Consider the following 19288-nt stretch of genomic DNA (forward strand, 5'->3'; position numbering starts at 1 on the left):
TAGAATTTCAGGGTTAAACATTTAGGAGTTCATTTTAACTCCAAAAGTGTAATTTCAACACATTCAGAGTTAAATGGTGTCCAGTTGTGGAGTTATTTGATAGAGTTGATCACATTAGTGTTAACTCAACTCTGCAGAGATACAATTAAACTCCGCCTCCGCCCCAGTACCTCTCTCCGTTCTTCTCAAAATTCTCAAGTCCACTCCATTTTGCTGTTCTGGTGCCGTTCTAATAGGTAAGTGTAATTACATTTTAACATAGGTAAAAATTGATGCTGCGAACTGTAGTACGTGCAGCGTGATGTATGTGGAGCGTGTAGTAAGCCTTGTTTGTTGACTGAAAGACAATTTGTCCAGGTGAGCTAGTAGTGAAAGCTAGCAAGGCAAGCCAGCTAGCTAGCTAGCTAGCTCGCCTTGCTAGCTAATTGACGCTTAGTCAAATTGATGTTAAGTCAAGACGATAAAGAACAAAGGTTTATATATATTTTTACTCCATAAAATGTTTGAGACTGGAGCTAATGGTTACATTATTTTTTAGCAGAAGAACTGTAGAACATGACAGGGACCGCTAAAAACGGTCCGAACATGTGTCAGCCTGTTTGACCAACACGTGTCTTTTGTTAACTACATTAGAGTCAAGGTAAAATGCTGGTGCAGGTCAAGTACTGCGAAGAAAAAAAATATGTGAAGCTGAATGAAGTTGAAGGACACTTCAACTTTGGACAATTCAGTGAAAAGGGTATGTACTTTTTCTTTTTCTTTTTTTTTCGTTTGGCTTCAAAAAAATCGAATTGTGGTCTGAGAGGAGAAAGGGGTAAGGAGAGTATGTCAGGTGCCAGTATCTCTTCCTCCTCTCAGACCCGCTAGCGGTGCGCGTACATTTTGTCGGTGCCCGTCTGCCCGTGCGGAGTCTGCTGCTGCAGACGCCTGCTGCTCGCAGGGAAGGAGACAGCTGTACCGCGAGTCATGCAGACTGATTACTCGTCACGCCTCATAAATTTCATAAATGGGCATAAACTGATAAACGTTTTTGTATATACACATAATATACATTTTTAAATCATTCATTTTCAAATTTGGGTGTATGAGGGAATTGATTTTGAGAAACTGAGCTAGGTCTGTCATGATTATATGGTTATGGATAAACGTTTTTAAGATTAACAGTCATTCTCTGTTCAACTTATGATTATTTGCAGTCATTGAGAGATTTTGCCTTCCGCCTGATGTACAACTTACATTCAAGGATGCAACAGGGACAGAAGTTGATGCTGAAATTTTCAGTGACCTTCTTGGACAAGGCAATGTGGTGCTGACAGTTTTCTCAAATGATGGTGAGATATTAAGTTAACTATGATAAAGCACTCTACACCCTATAAGAAAAAAAACGGTAACATATTGTTTTTTATGTTCCTTTTAGAATTCTCTGATTGCTCCAGGTCTTCTGCATCTGACTTGAGCTTCAGTTCAAGTGGATCAACTATAATCATGGATGAGGTCCCTAGGAAGAAATTGAGAATTGAGGATTTACGTTCAATGTCCGCTAAGCAGGTGATAACAAGGCTTCATTCTAATTCTGATTCTTATCACGTCCTGGTTTTCAACTCTTGGTTCTAGAAAAGCTATTTATCACATTGTTTTGCAATTTAATGTTAGTTGATTGAGGATGTGCTTAGAAGCAAGTCTGGTGGTGAAGAGGTACTGCAGGAGTACCAAACAACAGAAACCCTAACAGATGCCACAAGAAGACAAATGGTCAACATACTAGTGGCTCACATGACTGATAATCATGGGTATGTGTGTGTTTATAATCTTTTATTTGTGCCACATAATTGCATGGCCATTGTATAAACTTAGTTTACTAATTTAATATATCCTCTCAGGCACCTCCCCACTAAAGCAGTCAGAGAAGATTATGCCAAAGGGATAGTGATGCTGTTCCCCTCCCTCAGGGATCCATATTCCAACAAAGGCTATGTAATAATCATTAGTGTTTGCATGACACTTTGATGTGATTCTTGCATGAGTGCATGACAGTGTTTTTTTGCATTTCAGGAACACTTCTATGATGCTGCAAGCAACACAGGATACATTTCTTGGCGTCTGAAAACAGTGCAAAGGAAGATTCGTCGAGGATATGCAATGTCACCAAATACCTCTACTGACATTTCTCCAAGAGGCCCAAATTTCCAAAGGACTGTTAATGTTGAAAGGCAACTTGATGGTAGTGCTTGTCAAGAAGCTATATCTTTGCTCAACCACACCACAGACAAGTCTCTGATTTTCCAGAAGATGAGAGAGACCTTTCATTACCGCCAGAAGCTTGTTAATGACCCAGGCAGAAGTGATAATATCCTCTCCACCTTCCCGAGATTCCTGGATACCAAAGGATTGGTAAGTTTGGTCAGATGCTTAGAATGGCTTAAAACGTGAAAGCATTTTGGTAGTAACAGTCAAATCATAATTTGTAAAGGTGGATCAAGACTTCACACTCCTGTTTGATGAGGAGACGTCTGCTAGGCTGCTTCAGAAATGGGATGTGTTCTTCAAGCCAAATGTCATAAAAGAGGCTAAACAGCTGACTTCTACACCAGAGCTGCGTCGCTTGGTGCAGTCAGCAGAAAGTCCCATAGGACGTGATTTTGACGAGGCAACAAGTGAGTTGTTAAACTACTGTTTTAAATATGAACAATATGTGTATGACTGTGTCCTTGTTCCCATTCAGACCTGAAATGTATTATATTTACAATTTTCAGTTAATTCTTGTGACTCTTTGTTAAAAGCTTATGACCAAGACATGGCCTCCCTGTTATTGCTGCTACATCTCTTGCCACCATCACCAGGGGGACCCAAGTCTCCAAAAATCAGTGCGTGTGATGCAGCTGAGAGACTTGTAGTGTTTCATAAGGTAAAATGATGAACTTTAAAATGATATTAAACTAAAGACACTCTTCCTTTTGCATGGAGAAGATGTTTGAATAGTCACTTCTTTGGTCTAATGTTATTTTCCTTGTTGCGGCACATTATTGTGTCTAATGTCGGGTTTCCTTATCTCAATCCTAGTCATGCTGCAGTTTGGAGGAGCATTTCCGCAACCAGCAGAGTCGGCAGCCATATCTCCTCGCTGTTGGACGTCAGAAGAACCAGATTGACAACTTCTACATCACCATGGATAAACACCTCATCCCATGCCAGGCAAACCGCTCCCTTGGGGCATGTGATGAACTTTTCAAGGCACATTTTGTGTTCAATTTGTCATATGATGTTGCACTTGTGAATTTTTACACATTCCTACAGACAACAGTGTATAACATTGATGTGGGGAAAATGAAGGAGTCGCCCAGAGTTAGAGACATGAGAGCTAGACTGCTTAACCAGGCAGTTGAACTCTCACTCTCTGAGTAGGAGGCTAAAATAATGCTGACCTGTTTCGTATGTCAGAAATTGTTTCCCTGCAGTCAGCAGTTGATTGTACATTTAAGGGTTGAACACAGTTACTATCCTGGACCCAAGTTCAAATTGTTTTGTTCTCAGCAAGGTTGTAGGCATCAGTTCCTAACATATGCAGGTTTTCGTAAGCACCTTAACAGTACTCATAGCAATGTTCAGCAAACTGCTCAAAGTTCAACTGGTGCGTGTTGCTCTAGTGAGCCAGTTGCAACTTCTACTCAGGAAAATGCTGTGGAGGACAGGTTTATTCCACCAGATCCATGTAGCTCTTCTAGTACTTGTTCTGAGGGCATTGATACAGGGGTTAAAAAAGATCTAACCAAAGGATTGTGTGCATCGATTGTGGCCAAATTACAGGGTAGTGGGATTTCTAATAGTTTGGTGTCCTCAATTGTTGGAGATTTGGAGGGACTAACAAGTGAGCTTTGCTCACAAGCAAAGCATGCCGCTGTCTCAGCTTTATCTGTAACTGACCCTAACATATCTGTGATAAATGAATCATTTGAACATTTTGAAAACCCCTTCACAAATTTGAATACAGAATGGAAGCGAAATAAATACTTCACCCAAAAATGGGGAATTGTCGAGCCAGTAGAAATAACACTGGGCATGAGATATGACAACAGGAGAAATCAGAAATCCGGTACTTATGATCAAGTATCTGTGAGGGATACTTTTGTATATGTGCCTATTTTAGAAACATTGAAGTTCATGTGCAGAAATCCAGAAATTTGTGATTATCTAAAGAAAGAATGTCGATCAGAGCCTGACATTTACACTGACTTTTTTGATGGAAGTTATTTTAAAACCCACCCTTTGTTTTCAACAAGAAGACATGCATTACAAATTCAATTATATTATGATGATTTTGAAACAGCCAATCCCCTTGGCTCCAAACGAGGAATTCACAAAATTGGCTGTCTTTATTTTATAATAAGAAACTTGCCCCCAAAATTTAATTCAGTTTTAATGAACATTCATTTGGTATCCCTTTTTCACACACAAGATCTGCACAACTATGGTTTTGATGCTATACTGGAGCCACTAGTAAATGATGTGAAAAAACTCGAGAGCCAAGGGCTAAATCTTCCATTTTCTGATGTACAGGTATATGGTACAATCTCACAGATCACTGGAGATAATCTAGGAATGCACACAATTCTTGGTTTTAAGTTAAGCTTAAGTTATAAACCATTTGATATACAAAGCTCATACTGTGTTTTAGATGAATCTTTATATATTATTCCTTCATTCACAATGTTTTAATTCAGTTGTGTACATGACTGCAAAGGGAGAAATAAATGTTATTTATAAGAATATTTGTTTCAATTCATTATTATTATTTTATATATTTATATATACTTTTAACACTGTTCCAGTGTTAATAGATTGCCAATTTCAGGAGTGAAATCAACACTATACAAATAGTAAAAATTAACTCTGACCAGTGTTATTTGTCAAATCTCAAGGTGTTAATGTAACTCTACTGTTGGAGTTAAAGAATTAACTCTGACAGAGTGTTGAATGTTTAACTATTTTGAAAGTGTTAATTTAACTCCAGAAAGTGTGGAGCCATATAAACCCTGGAAAAGTGTTGAAATCAACTCTGTGGGAGTCAATTCAACACTGGACTTTTTGCTGTGTATAAGAAAAAGATTACCAATTAAAGGAAAAATTCAAACAGAAACAACAACCTATCACACTGGCCCAGCCATTTTTGTCCCCACAGACAGACAAAGAAAAGACAAAATAAAGGAGTAGCAGCTTATTTCTCCACAAAATAAGTATTTTTGTATACATTTCTATAAATATTTTAAATGTAGGGTCTCAATGTAGAGAAACCATAAGCAATACTGGGAAAACACCAACTTTTTGCACTTCAAACATTATTTTGTACTTTCATATTGTTCTGCTCCAGGATGCAGATACTGTGGCTTTGAAGCCTCAAGATGTCACATCTAATGTTGCAGGTTCTCACTCTCTCTCATAGATTCAGGCGAGCATGTGGGCCAGTAAGTGTGAATGTTTTTTTTCACCTGTGATGCCTTAGATAATTGCTGTGACTCAATGTGGACACAGTATTAAAAATATACAATATTTGAATGTTGTGTTAATAGATGGAGTGTTGAACATGGCACATTAAGCACTCAGTGAATATGATGAAAACATTGATTGAACCAATCTATCAGCATATTACTAGCGGCAGCATTTCACAGAAGAGAATCAATGCATACCAGTAAACACACAGTGAAAGGTTTGTGGGTGGAAACACAGTGGTAACCTAGGTCAGGGGAGTTTAGAAACATTTACTTCTGTGCTGAGCTTATAGCTGGTGATGACTGTCTTTTCCTATAGTACAGCTGCCCCATGTTGAAATGAGTAATTTCACAGCGGAATCAAAGAAAGTGGGAATCTTCTTTATTCATATGAAAGCATTATGCATCTGTGCGTGTTACGCTCTGCTAACCAGGAGGCATGAATACATAAAGCTGATTTGTAGGTTTGTGTCTTTCTTTCTCTTGTGCGTGCTATATTTCCGTCTTACTTTCTCCCACATTCAGCTGGGGGCCACGATGTTAATTGTGCCACGGTGCTAAACTGGTCTTATCCAGGCCAAGAGAAAAAAAAGGTGATTCTATTTAGATAGGATAATTCAGCAGCGGCGTGTTTACGGCAGCAGTCTTAATTCATTTTCCTCCTGTGTTAAAGCTGCCAGTATACAGCTCCATGGGGCAGCATGTCAGATCACACCTGTGGTTTGGAGCACTGTCAGCTAAGTATTTGCTGTAAGGGGGAGTAAAGGAATTTGATGTGATGTTGACAGCTTATTATGCATCATTTTGAAAGTGAAAAGAGCCCTAATCCTATTTTGACTGACACCCATTGTATGGGTTTCTCATCCAAAGTGACACATGCTAATATGAAGTAACACACTCTGAGTTGCACAGTACCTTGACATGCACAGATCCCTCAGTATTATGCCTTACAGGCTGTGGCAGGAGAGTTCAGGTGTATTCCTGCATAATGTGGACAGGTTGCACTGTGATTATTCACTCCCTCATGACCTGTTGGGTGAGGAGGGTGAGGATTTTATCCATGTGTAAGACCTGATCTAATGTAGGTGATTTATGCAGATAGCAGTTCTTTCACAACATCTGTTGGAGGCTGAGTTTAGGGTATAAGCCATCATGACCCACCTGCATAAGGCACGATACCATTCATAAGAGTGGACAAGATGCTGACGGGGCCCTAAACACACCAATCCAAACCAAACTGATGCAGTACCATAGTTGACCATAGATGCTTAATATGTGTTTTAGGGCATTAGAAGTATTTGAAGTGTCACCATGGACATTTGTGGTCAAATGTTTGAGCAGCGGTTTTTCATACAGTAACTATGAATGTGTGAATGAGTGCCTGTAAGATCTCCCATTCAAACAAGTTTAACTCACCAGGGTCATGTGATGCACAAAGAAAAAAGTCTCTTTTTACCATGTCATACAATAAGTGATGCCTCCTGTAACAAAAGCTGTAAAAACACGGTGGCACCGCCTTACAAACTCTTCAGTAAAGAGTTTCTTTAAAAGCCCACATGTTCACCTCAGGCTTCCATCTGGCAGTATCTGCATCAGCGCACTTGTCACCAGAAATGATGGGTGCGCTGTCCACGACAGCTTTTAGATCACAAGGAAGACGTGTCATTTTTGAAACATGGAACTCTGATTGTCAGCGTTGCTGCACGTCTGCAATCATGCAGGTTTTGTTTTGCTGATCAAGCGGTGACGTGCGGGGGTGCACCCAGCAGGCGGTCAACTTCCACAGCCGTCTGATGTCTTGACACCCACAGGACGTGTGCCGGCTGGGTGTGTGTCGCCATCAAACGTTGCTACACTGGATTCAGTGGCGAAAAGATGTAATTACATTGTGTTGCATGATAAATGAAACGAGAGAGACAGAGGCAGAGAGGTGGAGGAGGAGGAGGAGGAGGCAAGGCAGAGAGAGAAACAGAAAGTTATTACCTTTGCAGTGACAATTCTCTGGCAGAGATGGAGGGCCTTTGATCGTGGGATCTGTGTTTATCTTTTTGATGTCAAATTGGAGATCTGAAGATCATTTATTCATGAGTCTACATCTCTTAATACCTACTGGATGGCTAAGTTGTTTGTAATGCTTGCCTCAGGCTTCTATTGAGACTAAATTGCTACTAAATTCTTTTATTAACCATTGTTTCAGGTGTATTTGGCTGCAGAGGATAAAACTGTTACATTAAGTGTCCCTTGTTTTTTGCAGTCTTCCACTACAGGGTGACCACATGTTCTTTTCACTAAACACACATAAGACACAACGATGGCCCACGTCAGGACGTGAAGTCAGTAATGTGCCTGATTTCTCACAGGTTCCATTTGAAAGCTTGTTATGTTATAAAAATAGAATGGGCGAGCACTCAGATATCTGCAGCTCAGTCAAACAATAAGCTAGAAGGTGGAAGCATTAGCAAATGGAAATAGTGTATGGATTAAATAAACCTATTCTTTAAGTAATTTAACAATCATGTTCTATTTGCAAGCTAAAGCCGAAGTACAAATATAAAGCTGCTTTTCATCTCCTGTTGATTGACATGTTTAATTAGAAATATTTATTAATTTTTGTGTTTTTAAACCTGCCTTGTATATTTAGTGGAAGTGCATGAATATGTGACCTTTGGATTCTTTCATTTTAGTTGTAGACAAAGAAGTTTTATATGTGTTTTTTTTTTTCTGTGAAAGAGTCTGAAAGTTAGCAGGCTCACTTGATAATGCGTCATGATAATCCTTCCAGATTCATAATGGAACATGACAAGTGGGTGCAGCTTGTCTTTGTGACGAGTGTCAAAATATCATGCTGACTTTAAGTCGTGTATCTGCTCTGCCTCTTCGAGTGGGCAACGTTGGCTTTTTCTCTGCTGAAAAGATGAGGTTCATGCTTCCACATCAAACAGTCAAGGACACAGAAAATGGCAGCTTTTAATTGCGCCTCTTCTTCAAAACCTTCGCAATGTTTCTCCGTCACACAGATTCATTCTAATTCACTGTGTCTTTGTGATAATTGAGTCGAGCTGGATGTACACTGGATGCAGATTTCAAAGGGTGAGGTGTTTTTTTTTTATGTCACACCAGCAGCTAGTCCTGATTTCACACTGTGGTCTCAGATGAGCTAGTTTTTTCCCCATGTTGTTCAGTGGGGACCAAAATGTCAGCCAAAGACTAAATGTGGTACCTCTGGATTGGATTGTGTGTCCTGTTTGTGACATCAGACATGGCTTATTAGCATGAGAGCATGGGGAACAAGCACAAAATAACAGTATTTTTCTACAATGCTTTTGTTGCAGTGTCAAATGACTCATCGGGATAGTGTCCACTCATATGATACCTGTTATAAATAGTGGAATTTTGGTCGGCCACAGCTGGGAAACTTTATTATATCTATGTGTTAAGTTTTGTTGTCACTTTAAATTTTTCCTTATCTTCTAGTTCAGGCTGATTTAGGATGATTTGGTGTGAATATAATAAGCAGCGGAGAACGTAGTGTTATCACTGTGGGCAAAGTGCTGAGCAGTATCACAAATGAATCATGTACATTTGGCTGAATACAATGAACATTCCCCTGAACCGAAGTGAACTCCATCTACACACAGTATATGGAATAAATGTGTATTTCTCACAGGGAGGAAGGATAACCACAACATCCAATAAGCAGCATGGTCATAGAAGGCCTGTGCCAAGTATCATACAAATTCATACATTTTGATTTACAGCTTTCTGTAACTTTAATTGGGATCATATCTCTGACAGGTTGTAGACGTGCACTTTCTTGTTGGGGTTTGACAAATTAGCTTTCTTTTTCACACCCATTCTAGCCCACATTATACTTTCAACACTTATTAAAATCCCAACATGCCAGCAGCAGCTGCACACCCACACAGTTGTTTTCAATTATTTCACCTTATCAGAGAGTGTGGGCATGTTCAGACTCTGTTTGATTGACATCAATCTCGTTCCTGTGTGATGTTGACTTCATTATGCTTTCCTAGCATGGTTTGTTTAAACCAGAGCAAAGGGTCTAAGCAGAAAACCTGAACACACCTGTGTGGGTGTGCAGCAGGCCCTTTAAAGACCAACAATCTATTACACATATGTGATTCATCAAATTCATCAAAGAGCACCTCTCACTCAAAATTAAAAGTACTCCTCAAAATTAACAAACTTGTTGTACCATAACCCATGTCTTTTTTTTAATACATCCTCTTGATTTATTCTAGTTTTATGTTCCAATTTTGTGTTTTACTTTGCTGAAAAAAAATAAACAGCCATTTACACCTTTCATCTTTTCCTTCAGAGGAATACGGTCTATTTAAATTCTGCTGAAAGTCTTTCTTTAGTTGTAATTTATTTATTTTATTCACAGAAAACTTGTCACTTAGTGAACCCATGGGCTTCCTCCCAGTTGACACAACCATGTATTTATCTGTCAGCTCACAGTCTCTTTCCATCAACTGCTTTCCTTTGTTTTGTAAGTAGAAAGAGACATTTTGGCAGTGGTTTGGCACCCAAGCGACAGGAGCAACAGGATGTTTTTCTGACTGCTGAAGCACACCATGTTCTATATTAAACAGCCTCTCGATAGGTCGTGCAAGGTGATAAACTGATAAATACAATACGGTGCTAATAGAAGCACAGAGAAGGTATGCCTTGATGAGAAAGAATAACTTTCTCAATGAAATCGTAGGACGTACGATTTTTATGTTTAACTGTAGAGTGCTATTTTAAGTGAATGGATGCATAATTATTATTGCCACCTTTGATTTCTGCTAATAGATCCCTTAAATCTTTCCCCTTATGGAGCTTCACTCATCACTCTGTAATCAGGAGAAATTAGAACAAAGTATAACCTTCACACTAGTGAAATCAGACAATCTGTCTGTCTGGTGGCTCCCCTGCTGGTGCATATGTGCTCTGTTGGTACCTTGGACAGCTCCCATTTTTTCTCCCAGGCAATGAATTAAAAACCTTGTGTCATTAAAATATGTTTTTGTATGTATGTGATGAATCAGCCAGACCAGACTTTGAGGGGGGGGGGGTCATGGTCAGATCAGATGGCCATGGATGGATGCATCCTGTCTAGCCTTCACATTCTATCAATTATGCACAACTAGTTCAGTTGCACAAAATTTACACTTCGTACAACTGTCATGAATAATAAGATTGGCTGTAAATAGTTTGATTTCTGCTGTTTGAATGTGCAAGCCTTTGAGGACTGACTTGGTTTTTGGAGTGGCCCTTCAAGGAAGTCCTGTTTTTGGCACTCCTGCCTTATCGTCCAGCCCTGCAGGGTGCCTGTTGTCCATCAAGGACAATGTCTGTGAGACTAAAAATTGTTTGTTCCTGTATAAATTGTGTTTGTACTTTGTTTTTGTATCTACAACAAATACAAAATAAGGCGTTATACGTATTATCCAGACAGACTGTAGGCCAATGGATATTGTTTAAAAGTTTCATATGGAAAGCAGTAGGACCCCCGACTCAACAACAATCACAAACTGAAAACAAACATGCCTGCATGGCTCGTCTCTCTGTAGAATCTTCATGCATTCATGCAGGCCCCCCTCATTCTGTACCAAGTCCACAGCCTCCAAACGTCCTGCTGAGATCTCAGAGCAGCTTGTCCGCAACTCGGAATTTTCCTGGCCAAACAGAGGACCTGTGGTGAGAGAGCAGACACTGCCGAAATGAGAAATTAATGTCTGCACATGCTGGATTAGACTCTTACTTACAGTTTGGAGGAATTTGGGTGTTGAAATGAAAACTGCCAGTCTAATAACTTTTAAATGCTGCATTTGGCAGGTGTCTGTGTTTCATATTAGGGCCATGCTGTGTACCTCTGAAGTTACACACACTCCATAACCACCTGCTGCCTCTCTTTATCCCACTGTGCAACCTTGTACTGACAGTACCTGACTTGTGGAGCCATGGCATCTGGAGGGATAAAGGAAGGAGGAGAAAGAGGAATGGAGAGAATTTGCTCCAGTAATGGGTCTGTTATGTCCCCACATGCTCTTCTCCTTCTCCTCGGTGACTAGAGGAGGCATGTGCTGCACTGGGAGACAGATGGTTTGAAGCAGATTTCTTTAGGAGCCAGGAGGGCGATGGAGGGAAGTAGTGGGAAATGAATGAAAAAAAGTGGGAGGGCAGTGGGAAGAAGTGAAGAGATTATTTTCTGAATCCAGAGCTTGTTGGAAATCCTTTTGACTTCAAGTCACACAAAAAACTTAAGGATTTTAAACCTAACCTTGAATGTACTGGAGATTTAGGATATTATTTTAAATATCAGTCAACAATTGATGAATTTATTGATCCCTTCTTAATAGAGGGCTTTGAATGAGGGATTATTGGTGAGAGTGTAGCATTTTTGTCAGGGCAGTGATCAGTGAAAATCTGAAGTATAACTGGTAAAACAGTCAAAATAAGAGTATCTGTTGAAGTATCTGTATTTTATTTCATCCCATGAGGCTTTTCACCCACAGACTGCTACTTCTAACCCAAAACAAGGAGCCCAGTGGTTGCCATTTTGGCTTAAACTAATTTTTATGTTCTGTCTTGACTTGTATTATTAGTTATGAAGGCTTGGTCTGCAGCTCTGTGTTATCCTACATTAAAGCTCACAGGTTCATTTAAACACGGTGAACCAGAAATAAATCTTCAGGTTGAAGTATTAGGCCTAATTGTGCATAAGGAAGTGGACGACTCTGACCTTTCTTGGTGAACCCACACTGGCCATCAATAACAGGAGTTTCTGGTGAAAGCTGCTAAGTTGCCAAGATGAAAAAGTGCTTTATCTAAAAGTTACCACTGACAAGTATCTCCTGATTCATTCTACGGGCTACACAGCAGGTTGTTTCGGTCTCCAGAGTCACTTAATCGTGCTCTCATTTGCTCCATAAGTAAATGACATTTCTATGCTGCTGCTTCCTCCCTGGTGGTTGGCAAAATGGCACTCAGAATTATTTCCACATTTAACACTTTTAATTGAGCTGCCATTTGCTCCAGAAAGTGTCCCCACCCCACCACCCCCCTAACTGCAGAGGCTTCATTTTGGTGATGTGTCTGGGTTCTGTGGATATCCAGCAGTCTGTGAGGCTTTTATAAGAGGGTCTGCCTGTGATCTGAACTGCCTTCTGTAAGGGGGTTAATTGAATCAGTAATCTATTTACACTTTGCCCTCAATTATAGACTTAATCAAATGCTGAGTCACTGCGGAATCCTCACTTCGCACTTATTGCATTCAAACTATAGCTGCGAATTGCTGAAATTAGGTTCACTTAATGCAATCTTACTTACACTTGAGGGAATTTTAAACTTAATTTTAAAAAAGACATGAAAAAGAAAAGGCGTACTGAAACCTCGCGTGTTTTAAAATTGCTGCAAAATGCTGTTAGAAAAAAGGGGTCACACTGTGGTGCAAGCAGCCATGAAGCTTCACTTATCAGTACAGTAAGCCCCGGCTCACTGACAGAGAGGCAGGAGAGGTTTGACAGGGTATGTCAGGGCAGCAAATAAATGTTTGAATGGAAAAGTGGGGCCAAAGAAAGGAAGCATGCACAGGCAGACAGGCTGACACCACACAGATAATGGAGCTGCCAGAACCTCAACCACATTACATCTCACCTCACCGAAACACAAGAAAACACATCCACACACACACACACACACACAGGTGAGTCACCTGCACTCTACAGATTTATATTGAGCTTTTTAAGGAATAGATGCCTGAGAGAAAGATGGCTCAAAATAGAGAAACGAGCAGAGGATGCTCCAGTGATTAGAGGTTATACGGCGTAGGGCTCCACTTAAAATCCACCTCTCCTTCTCCATATACTGGTAATCTCCTCTGTCAGCTCTTAGAACCAGGCTGTAATTTGATAAAACGCTGGGGTGAGATGTGAAAATAGGCCTGACAGTGTGAGGGCCTCCCATGTTCTGACACAGATCATCTGATCCCTTTTTACGGCACATTAAATATAGAGCCCCTTTTTTTTCTAAGAGACGTACTAACAAGTTGTGTTGTCAGGAAAAGAGTGGGATTAAAAAAAGCAAGGGGCCATGGTTGTCACAGCGGAATGGAAGAGAGAATTCACGGCTGTAGGCACAGGTTAAATTGGTCTAAAAAACAGCCCCCCCACTTTCAACCAGTAGTTTGGATTCACATCAGAGGGACCTTTTTATGAGGACATTTTGTGCTGTGTGTGTGTATGGTGTGTGTGTGTGTGCAGGTGGTCAAATCAGGTTATGATTAAAATGAATGCTTCAAATTAGATGTTATAATAAGGGTGGATTATATTATATGGATACTTTTTGGAGGTCTAAGACCCCTCACACAAAGGGTCTGTATGCTCTTTGACCACTGGACTAATTGCTTCTCACAGGTCACAGGCTCATTAGCAGCATGCAAATCCACTGGTCTCTGAAGCATACATGAATGTGTGCTTCACAGCAATTCTTCAAACAAGTGTTTGACGCATTATACTCCAGAATTCACAGATCTAAAGCTGGTCTCATTTCTCATCTCCTCTCTCCTCCTGCCAGCAATGTGGAACCTGGGGAAACTGCTCCCTGTGACTGTGGGGTTTCTCCAGGTTCCTCAAAGAACATGGGTGTGATGGGCGTGAATTGTTGCTTACCTCTCTGTGTTAGCCCTGTGATAGACTGCCCCCTCGCCCATTGACAGGTGGAATAGACTCCAGACCACCCTATGACCCTGTAACACAGGACAAAGCACACTCAGAACACAGAACGATGGCTAGATAAAGTCAATGAAGGCAGGCAGTGATAATAGGTCCTATATGGGTCAGAGGTAGATCAAGGCAAGAAAATTCCATCTATGATAACAAGCTTTTATTGGAGCTTTTTTATTAAAACCTTTAAAAAGTTGAATTGTTGCAAAGGTGTTGCTCCATATTGCATAATATTGTACAGGTTTTATAGTAAAGTTGTGTCTACCTTTGTTATCCTTGTTATTGTAGGCACAATATATGGCAGAGACCGCAATGTGCTTGTTTGTATACACAACAAACATATCTGAGGAGTTTTCACATCAGAAGTCTTTCACTTTGAAGAAGTGCCTTTTGGAATGGGAGCACCGTGCAGTCACACAACAGGAGGGAGCTCTTCTGTATCAACACTGCTGCCTGTGCCGCTGCTCGGTCGGTGTTTCACAACATTAAACACAGGCATGTATCCCATCTGTGCCAAGCTTCTCTTACCATTTCCTTGGCAGCGATTGTGACAAAAGAATTTTGCTTACTTTTATTTATGCGACAGGAGGGTACACAGCTACATAAAACCAGATTTTCTTAAAAATTAACTATGACTGTCTTATTACTGGTGAGAGCGGGTTTATGGGGATGTGATGCAGAGTTAACACGTCATACATTAACCTTCTAGATCCAGCAGATTGTTCTGTTGAATAATGTGCAGAGGTTTGAGCTGTTCTCATCTGTCACAGTTATTTGCTAGGTTCCTGAAGGCTGTTGTTATAAACAAAGCTTAAACACATGCTGTCCCCAAGCGTGTTAATACTACTAAGTGTGTGTGTGTGTTTTCTGCTGCTGGCATTGTTTATTCTGTCGATATTTGACTGTGAGATCTACCGGCCAATATTTTTCTATCTCTATATAAAACAAACACACACATGGACAGGCGTGCCTGCTTAGCATGTGAACAATAGTGGACATAAGATGACACGTCTCATTGTATCCTGATTACCTGCTGGTGTTCTCTATCTCACAATTTATTTTTTACCTTAATTTAACTGTGCATTTTTAAATGAACACATGTTTAACAGGTAGTGGGTAGTAGCCCTTTTTATCATTTAGGAAGATGAATACAAAAGAGAAGCAAAAACAACAGAGACTGGAACACTGTGATCTGTGAGAGAATTAAAATAATGATTTCACAGTGTATGATCACTTACCCTGAACTAATGTGTGTGCCTGAGAAACGTTACTTTTTATAACTGACAAGGGTGTTAGAGTGTGCATAAGAGAGGGCGAGGTAGCACACAGAAAAAGAAAGTTAGATGAGATCGGAAGTCACTTAGCGTCGTTTGAGTTCAGTGCGATGCCTTTTAAAACACATGGTGGGCAAGCTGACGCAGTCTCCTGGGTAACTTGAATTAGCAGAGCTAATTAGCTGTGGTGGAAAGTGTTTTAGTAAAAATGTGCTCTAAGGTTTTTAGTCTTTTTAACATCATTGTTCAGCATATTAATTATTTTTTTCATGTATTTTGTCTTTGAAGCACTTTGTGGTGTGTGATGTTTAACATGAAAACAGTTGTCCTTCTCCTTATGCCCACATCAATAACAACAATTCAATTCAATAATCAAAATATACATTTGTCTTTGCAACATTGTGAAATAATTTGCCAAGTTAACTCTTCGGCAGAGCAACTTGGCTTGGCTCCAACATGGTGGCAGCAGAACAAACTGAGCCAAACGTGTATCGGTGATGAATCTCAAGATGAGCACAGCGCTCTCCTTGCTCATCAAATGCAATTACTACAGCTCCTCAGCAGTCTGCTGTAGTGGCAGAATGCCTCATTTCACCATGCTGCATTAGCAGGTGATTGCGTTGCTTGTGGAAAGGCAGGTCGACTGGGCTTTGATTTCAGACAAAGTGAGTTTAAAGCACTCAAGTTTCACTTGGACGCCAGCACACACACTCACTCTGAGGGACAGAATAAAGGCTTAAGCTGGTCTCACTTGTAATTTCCAGTGTTTGAAGATCAGAGAGGCCAACCCGTGCAGAAAGCACATCTTACCAGCTTCAGCAGGCTTTAATTAACTCACTACATTTGATGTTATCATCTTAACCTATTTCCATCTTTTCAAATAAATTAAGGGGTTTGTTAAAATAATCTCTGTGTTACAGATGGATCAGGCACATTCTGCTCTTTTATATTAACCCTCACAGAAATGATTTACAAAGGGCCTATAGAGTGCTTTAAGACTCTTCGCTGAGGGGCCTACACCAGTTATTGCCCTTAAGGCTAAGTCAGAAAGCAAGGTGGACAGAGGAAGTCCATTTACCAATTAATGCTTATGTTCCTTCAGTTACTACACAGCCAGTGATTCATGCAACCTTAACCCTCTCACAGAATTACTAAAAAAAGGAAGATTCACATTTTTACCTGTAATAAAGGATGCTGTTGGTGCAAACAAATATGTTGACTGTGACAACAACCTTTACTGAAGAATGCTAAGAATGTTAAGCAAGCAGCAGCTGCTTTCTTGATTCCTGAACTTTAACCCCAACAACTATTTCTAACTGCAATTCTCTTAGCCTGTCAGTGTGGCTTTGTGAAACCAGCGAGCAACACCCCCCCCCCCCCCCCCCCCCCCGAGGACAATAGGAAAAACAGACCTAAAAACAAAAAATACCATTGGAGATAAAATAAGCAAAAGATACATACATCACATACATCAGTGGAGAGCAGCAGTGGTGCTCTGTAGTGATTGTGAAGAGGGGGAGGGGCATAACAGCTGCAGCCCCATCTCTTCTTGAAGCTCAATAAGGCATAAGGGTACAACCACAGGGATTTCCAGTGATGTACGGCGCATAGCTAAAAATGCCACGATTTGTTTCCCTTAATGGACTCTTGGTTCAACACCCGGTCACTTACGGCAATGTTCTTTGAATGTTTACAAATGTAGACATAGCAGGGTCAAAGGCATCTTCTGTTTCATTGTCAGCAGAATAAAGAAAACAATGCCACATTCAAACCTGCTTTAATTACACCATTCTAACCCATAAATCATGCTGATGAATGCACACACGCACAATGTAATTCTTCTTAGTTTATCTACCTTCAGCTGATGACAAGAAGGCATGAGGCGTGCCAACAGGAACACACACCGGCCATGCGGGGCCTCACAGACCTCAATACCTCTTCAGAGAAAGGCTCTGAAACCACTGGACAAATGAGCTAAATGTTTTTATTTAACTTTTACGACTATTCAATTTCCTTCTTTACACTGTTATTTTATTTACGACTCACACCCTTCTGTGGTTCATTATGCTTTTTGTGAGGAGCAGCTACATTGACCCACTGTAAAATAAGCATACCTCTGCTATTAGATGGACATTGGTTACTGACAAGCTAAGTCTACAGGGCCTGCCCCTCCATACAACACATACCTGCTGTAAATGCAGACCACCATGCCAACGCCTTTTACCTTTAATGTGGTAGAACTCCTTCTCTCTGGTGTAATTGGTAATGTTTGCCACCCTACATGTAAAAAGGATCAGAATTGAGACTGCTGTGTTGAGGATTGTTGGCATGGCAACGGTAGAAAGATTTGTGAAATGGGATAACTAGTGGTGTATCGACATAGTGAATGTCAGCGGAGATGGTTCATAATGTTGAAAGGGATCTGTTCCATTATGCCTGACAGGAGCTGTCAGTTATTTTCTGAGCTGGAGTGCAGACCCAGAGATCCCCGTGTCAGCATGAAGAGTACCTGGCACTTCATTGCAGAGGACACAGCCACAAGTCTGAGTTGTGTGAAACTGAAGAGTGAAAGGCAGCGGTGACAGTTCCTCAGTGTGCCTCGGTGTGCAGGCAGAGAGTGGAGGAGAGCGGGTTGTTCATGGTCCAGGGTGATGTTCGGTGATGTGATACTGAAGCAAGAAGTTAGGAGTAATAAAAGAAGCCGCATGAAATGGTTTGATGTGTTTGCTGTAGGAAAACTAAAGAAATAGATAAGTAAAGAGGGGATGAATCATTTTCTGCACCTGCTGACATTTATCGATTTCATACAAAAACAGAACACACTCCTGAGCCAGGTTCGCCAAAACAATGTTGTTGCTGTGCTCCAAATAAAAACTCTCATATTTTTTTCCTGCTAAGCTGTGGATGTCTCTAAAACACAGGTTTGCTTTAATTAGAGAGCAAATTATATCTGAGAAGGTACAGTAAGTGGGCAAGATAAATTGCATAGGAAATGCCACATTAACATGTAATAAGACTGAACTAAGTAATCTCTAATTAGGTTGCCCTTTGAGAAAGGGGAGAATGTCTGTGATCCTGCGGAAAAAAAGACTAATTGTCTGAGTGGCTCACAAGCAATTTCAGGCTGTTGCACGCCCACAACATTTTTAACAGCAAATTATGATACACAAATGATACTCTAGAGATATTACTACATGGTTTATGATCCCTAACCTTATTTCTGTCCAGCAATAGATACATATTTGTGGGTGGCCATGGATGTTTTTTTTTTTTTTTTTAGCTCAAATTTCCTGAGAAACAACTAATGGAATATTTCACCATATTTAAATGTCACTTAGAACAGATTAGCTCTAATGGCCAGAGTGGAGACACAAGAGGGACACAAAAATAAAGAAAAAGCTTTATATGAATGGATGTAGCTTTTCTCTGGACCTGTAGGAACAACCAAGGTCTACATTAGGAAGCTAGAGGCAGGACTTCTCTTTACCTCACATTTTCTTAGACTTACTGGTACAGCTATTACATTTGACACTGTGGACAGACATAGTACTGCACATGTGAGGCTTGGCTTTAGGTTTATCAATAGGTAGGCACAGTAACACCAGACCTCTAGGATGCTTGTAATTACTTTTAAGAAGTTTTCTACTTTTCAAAGGTAGAGAGTAAATGAAGAGAAAATAGCCAGTTATTTCTAACAGCAAAAATATAACCTTAGTACTAGCTAGAAAGAAAAAAAAATATGAATATCTGAATGTGCTTTAGAGAGGAAGGGTAATGAAAATAATGCTGCTTTAGCTGG

At 40.3% G+C, this 19288-nt stretch overlaps 1 protein-coding gene across 1 annotated transcript; it reads left to right on the plus strand.

The window, feature by feature from the left end:
- On the plus strand, positions 1-3402 carry LOC114444095 (uncharacterized). Its single transcript, XM_028418498.1, has 7 exons — positions 1-739; positions 1197-1331; positions 1418-1548; positions 2053-2391; positions 2471-2654; positions 2781-2905; positions 3061-3402. Exons 1-7 carry the CDS (start codon positions 646-648, stop codon positions 3400-3402), a joined length of 1350 nt encoding a protein of 449 aa, XP_028274299.1. The 5' UTR covers positions 1-645.
- The last annotated feature ends 15886 nt before the right edge of the window (positions 3403-19288 follow it).

The sequence above is a fragment of the Parambassis ranga genome, chromosome 12 (genome assembly GCF_900634625.1).
Source record: "Parambassis ranga chromosome 12, fParRan2.1, whole genome shotgun sequence".
Classification (NCBI taxonomy): domain Eukaryota; kingdom Metazoa; phylum Chordata; class Actinopteri; family Ambassidae; genus Parambassis; species Parambassis ranga.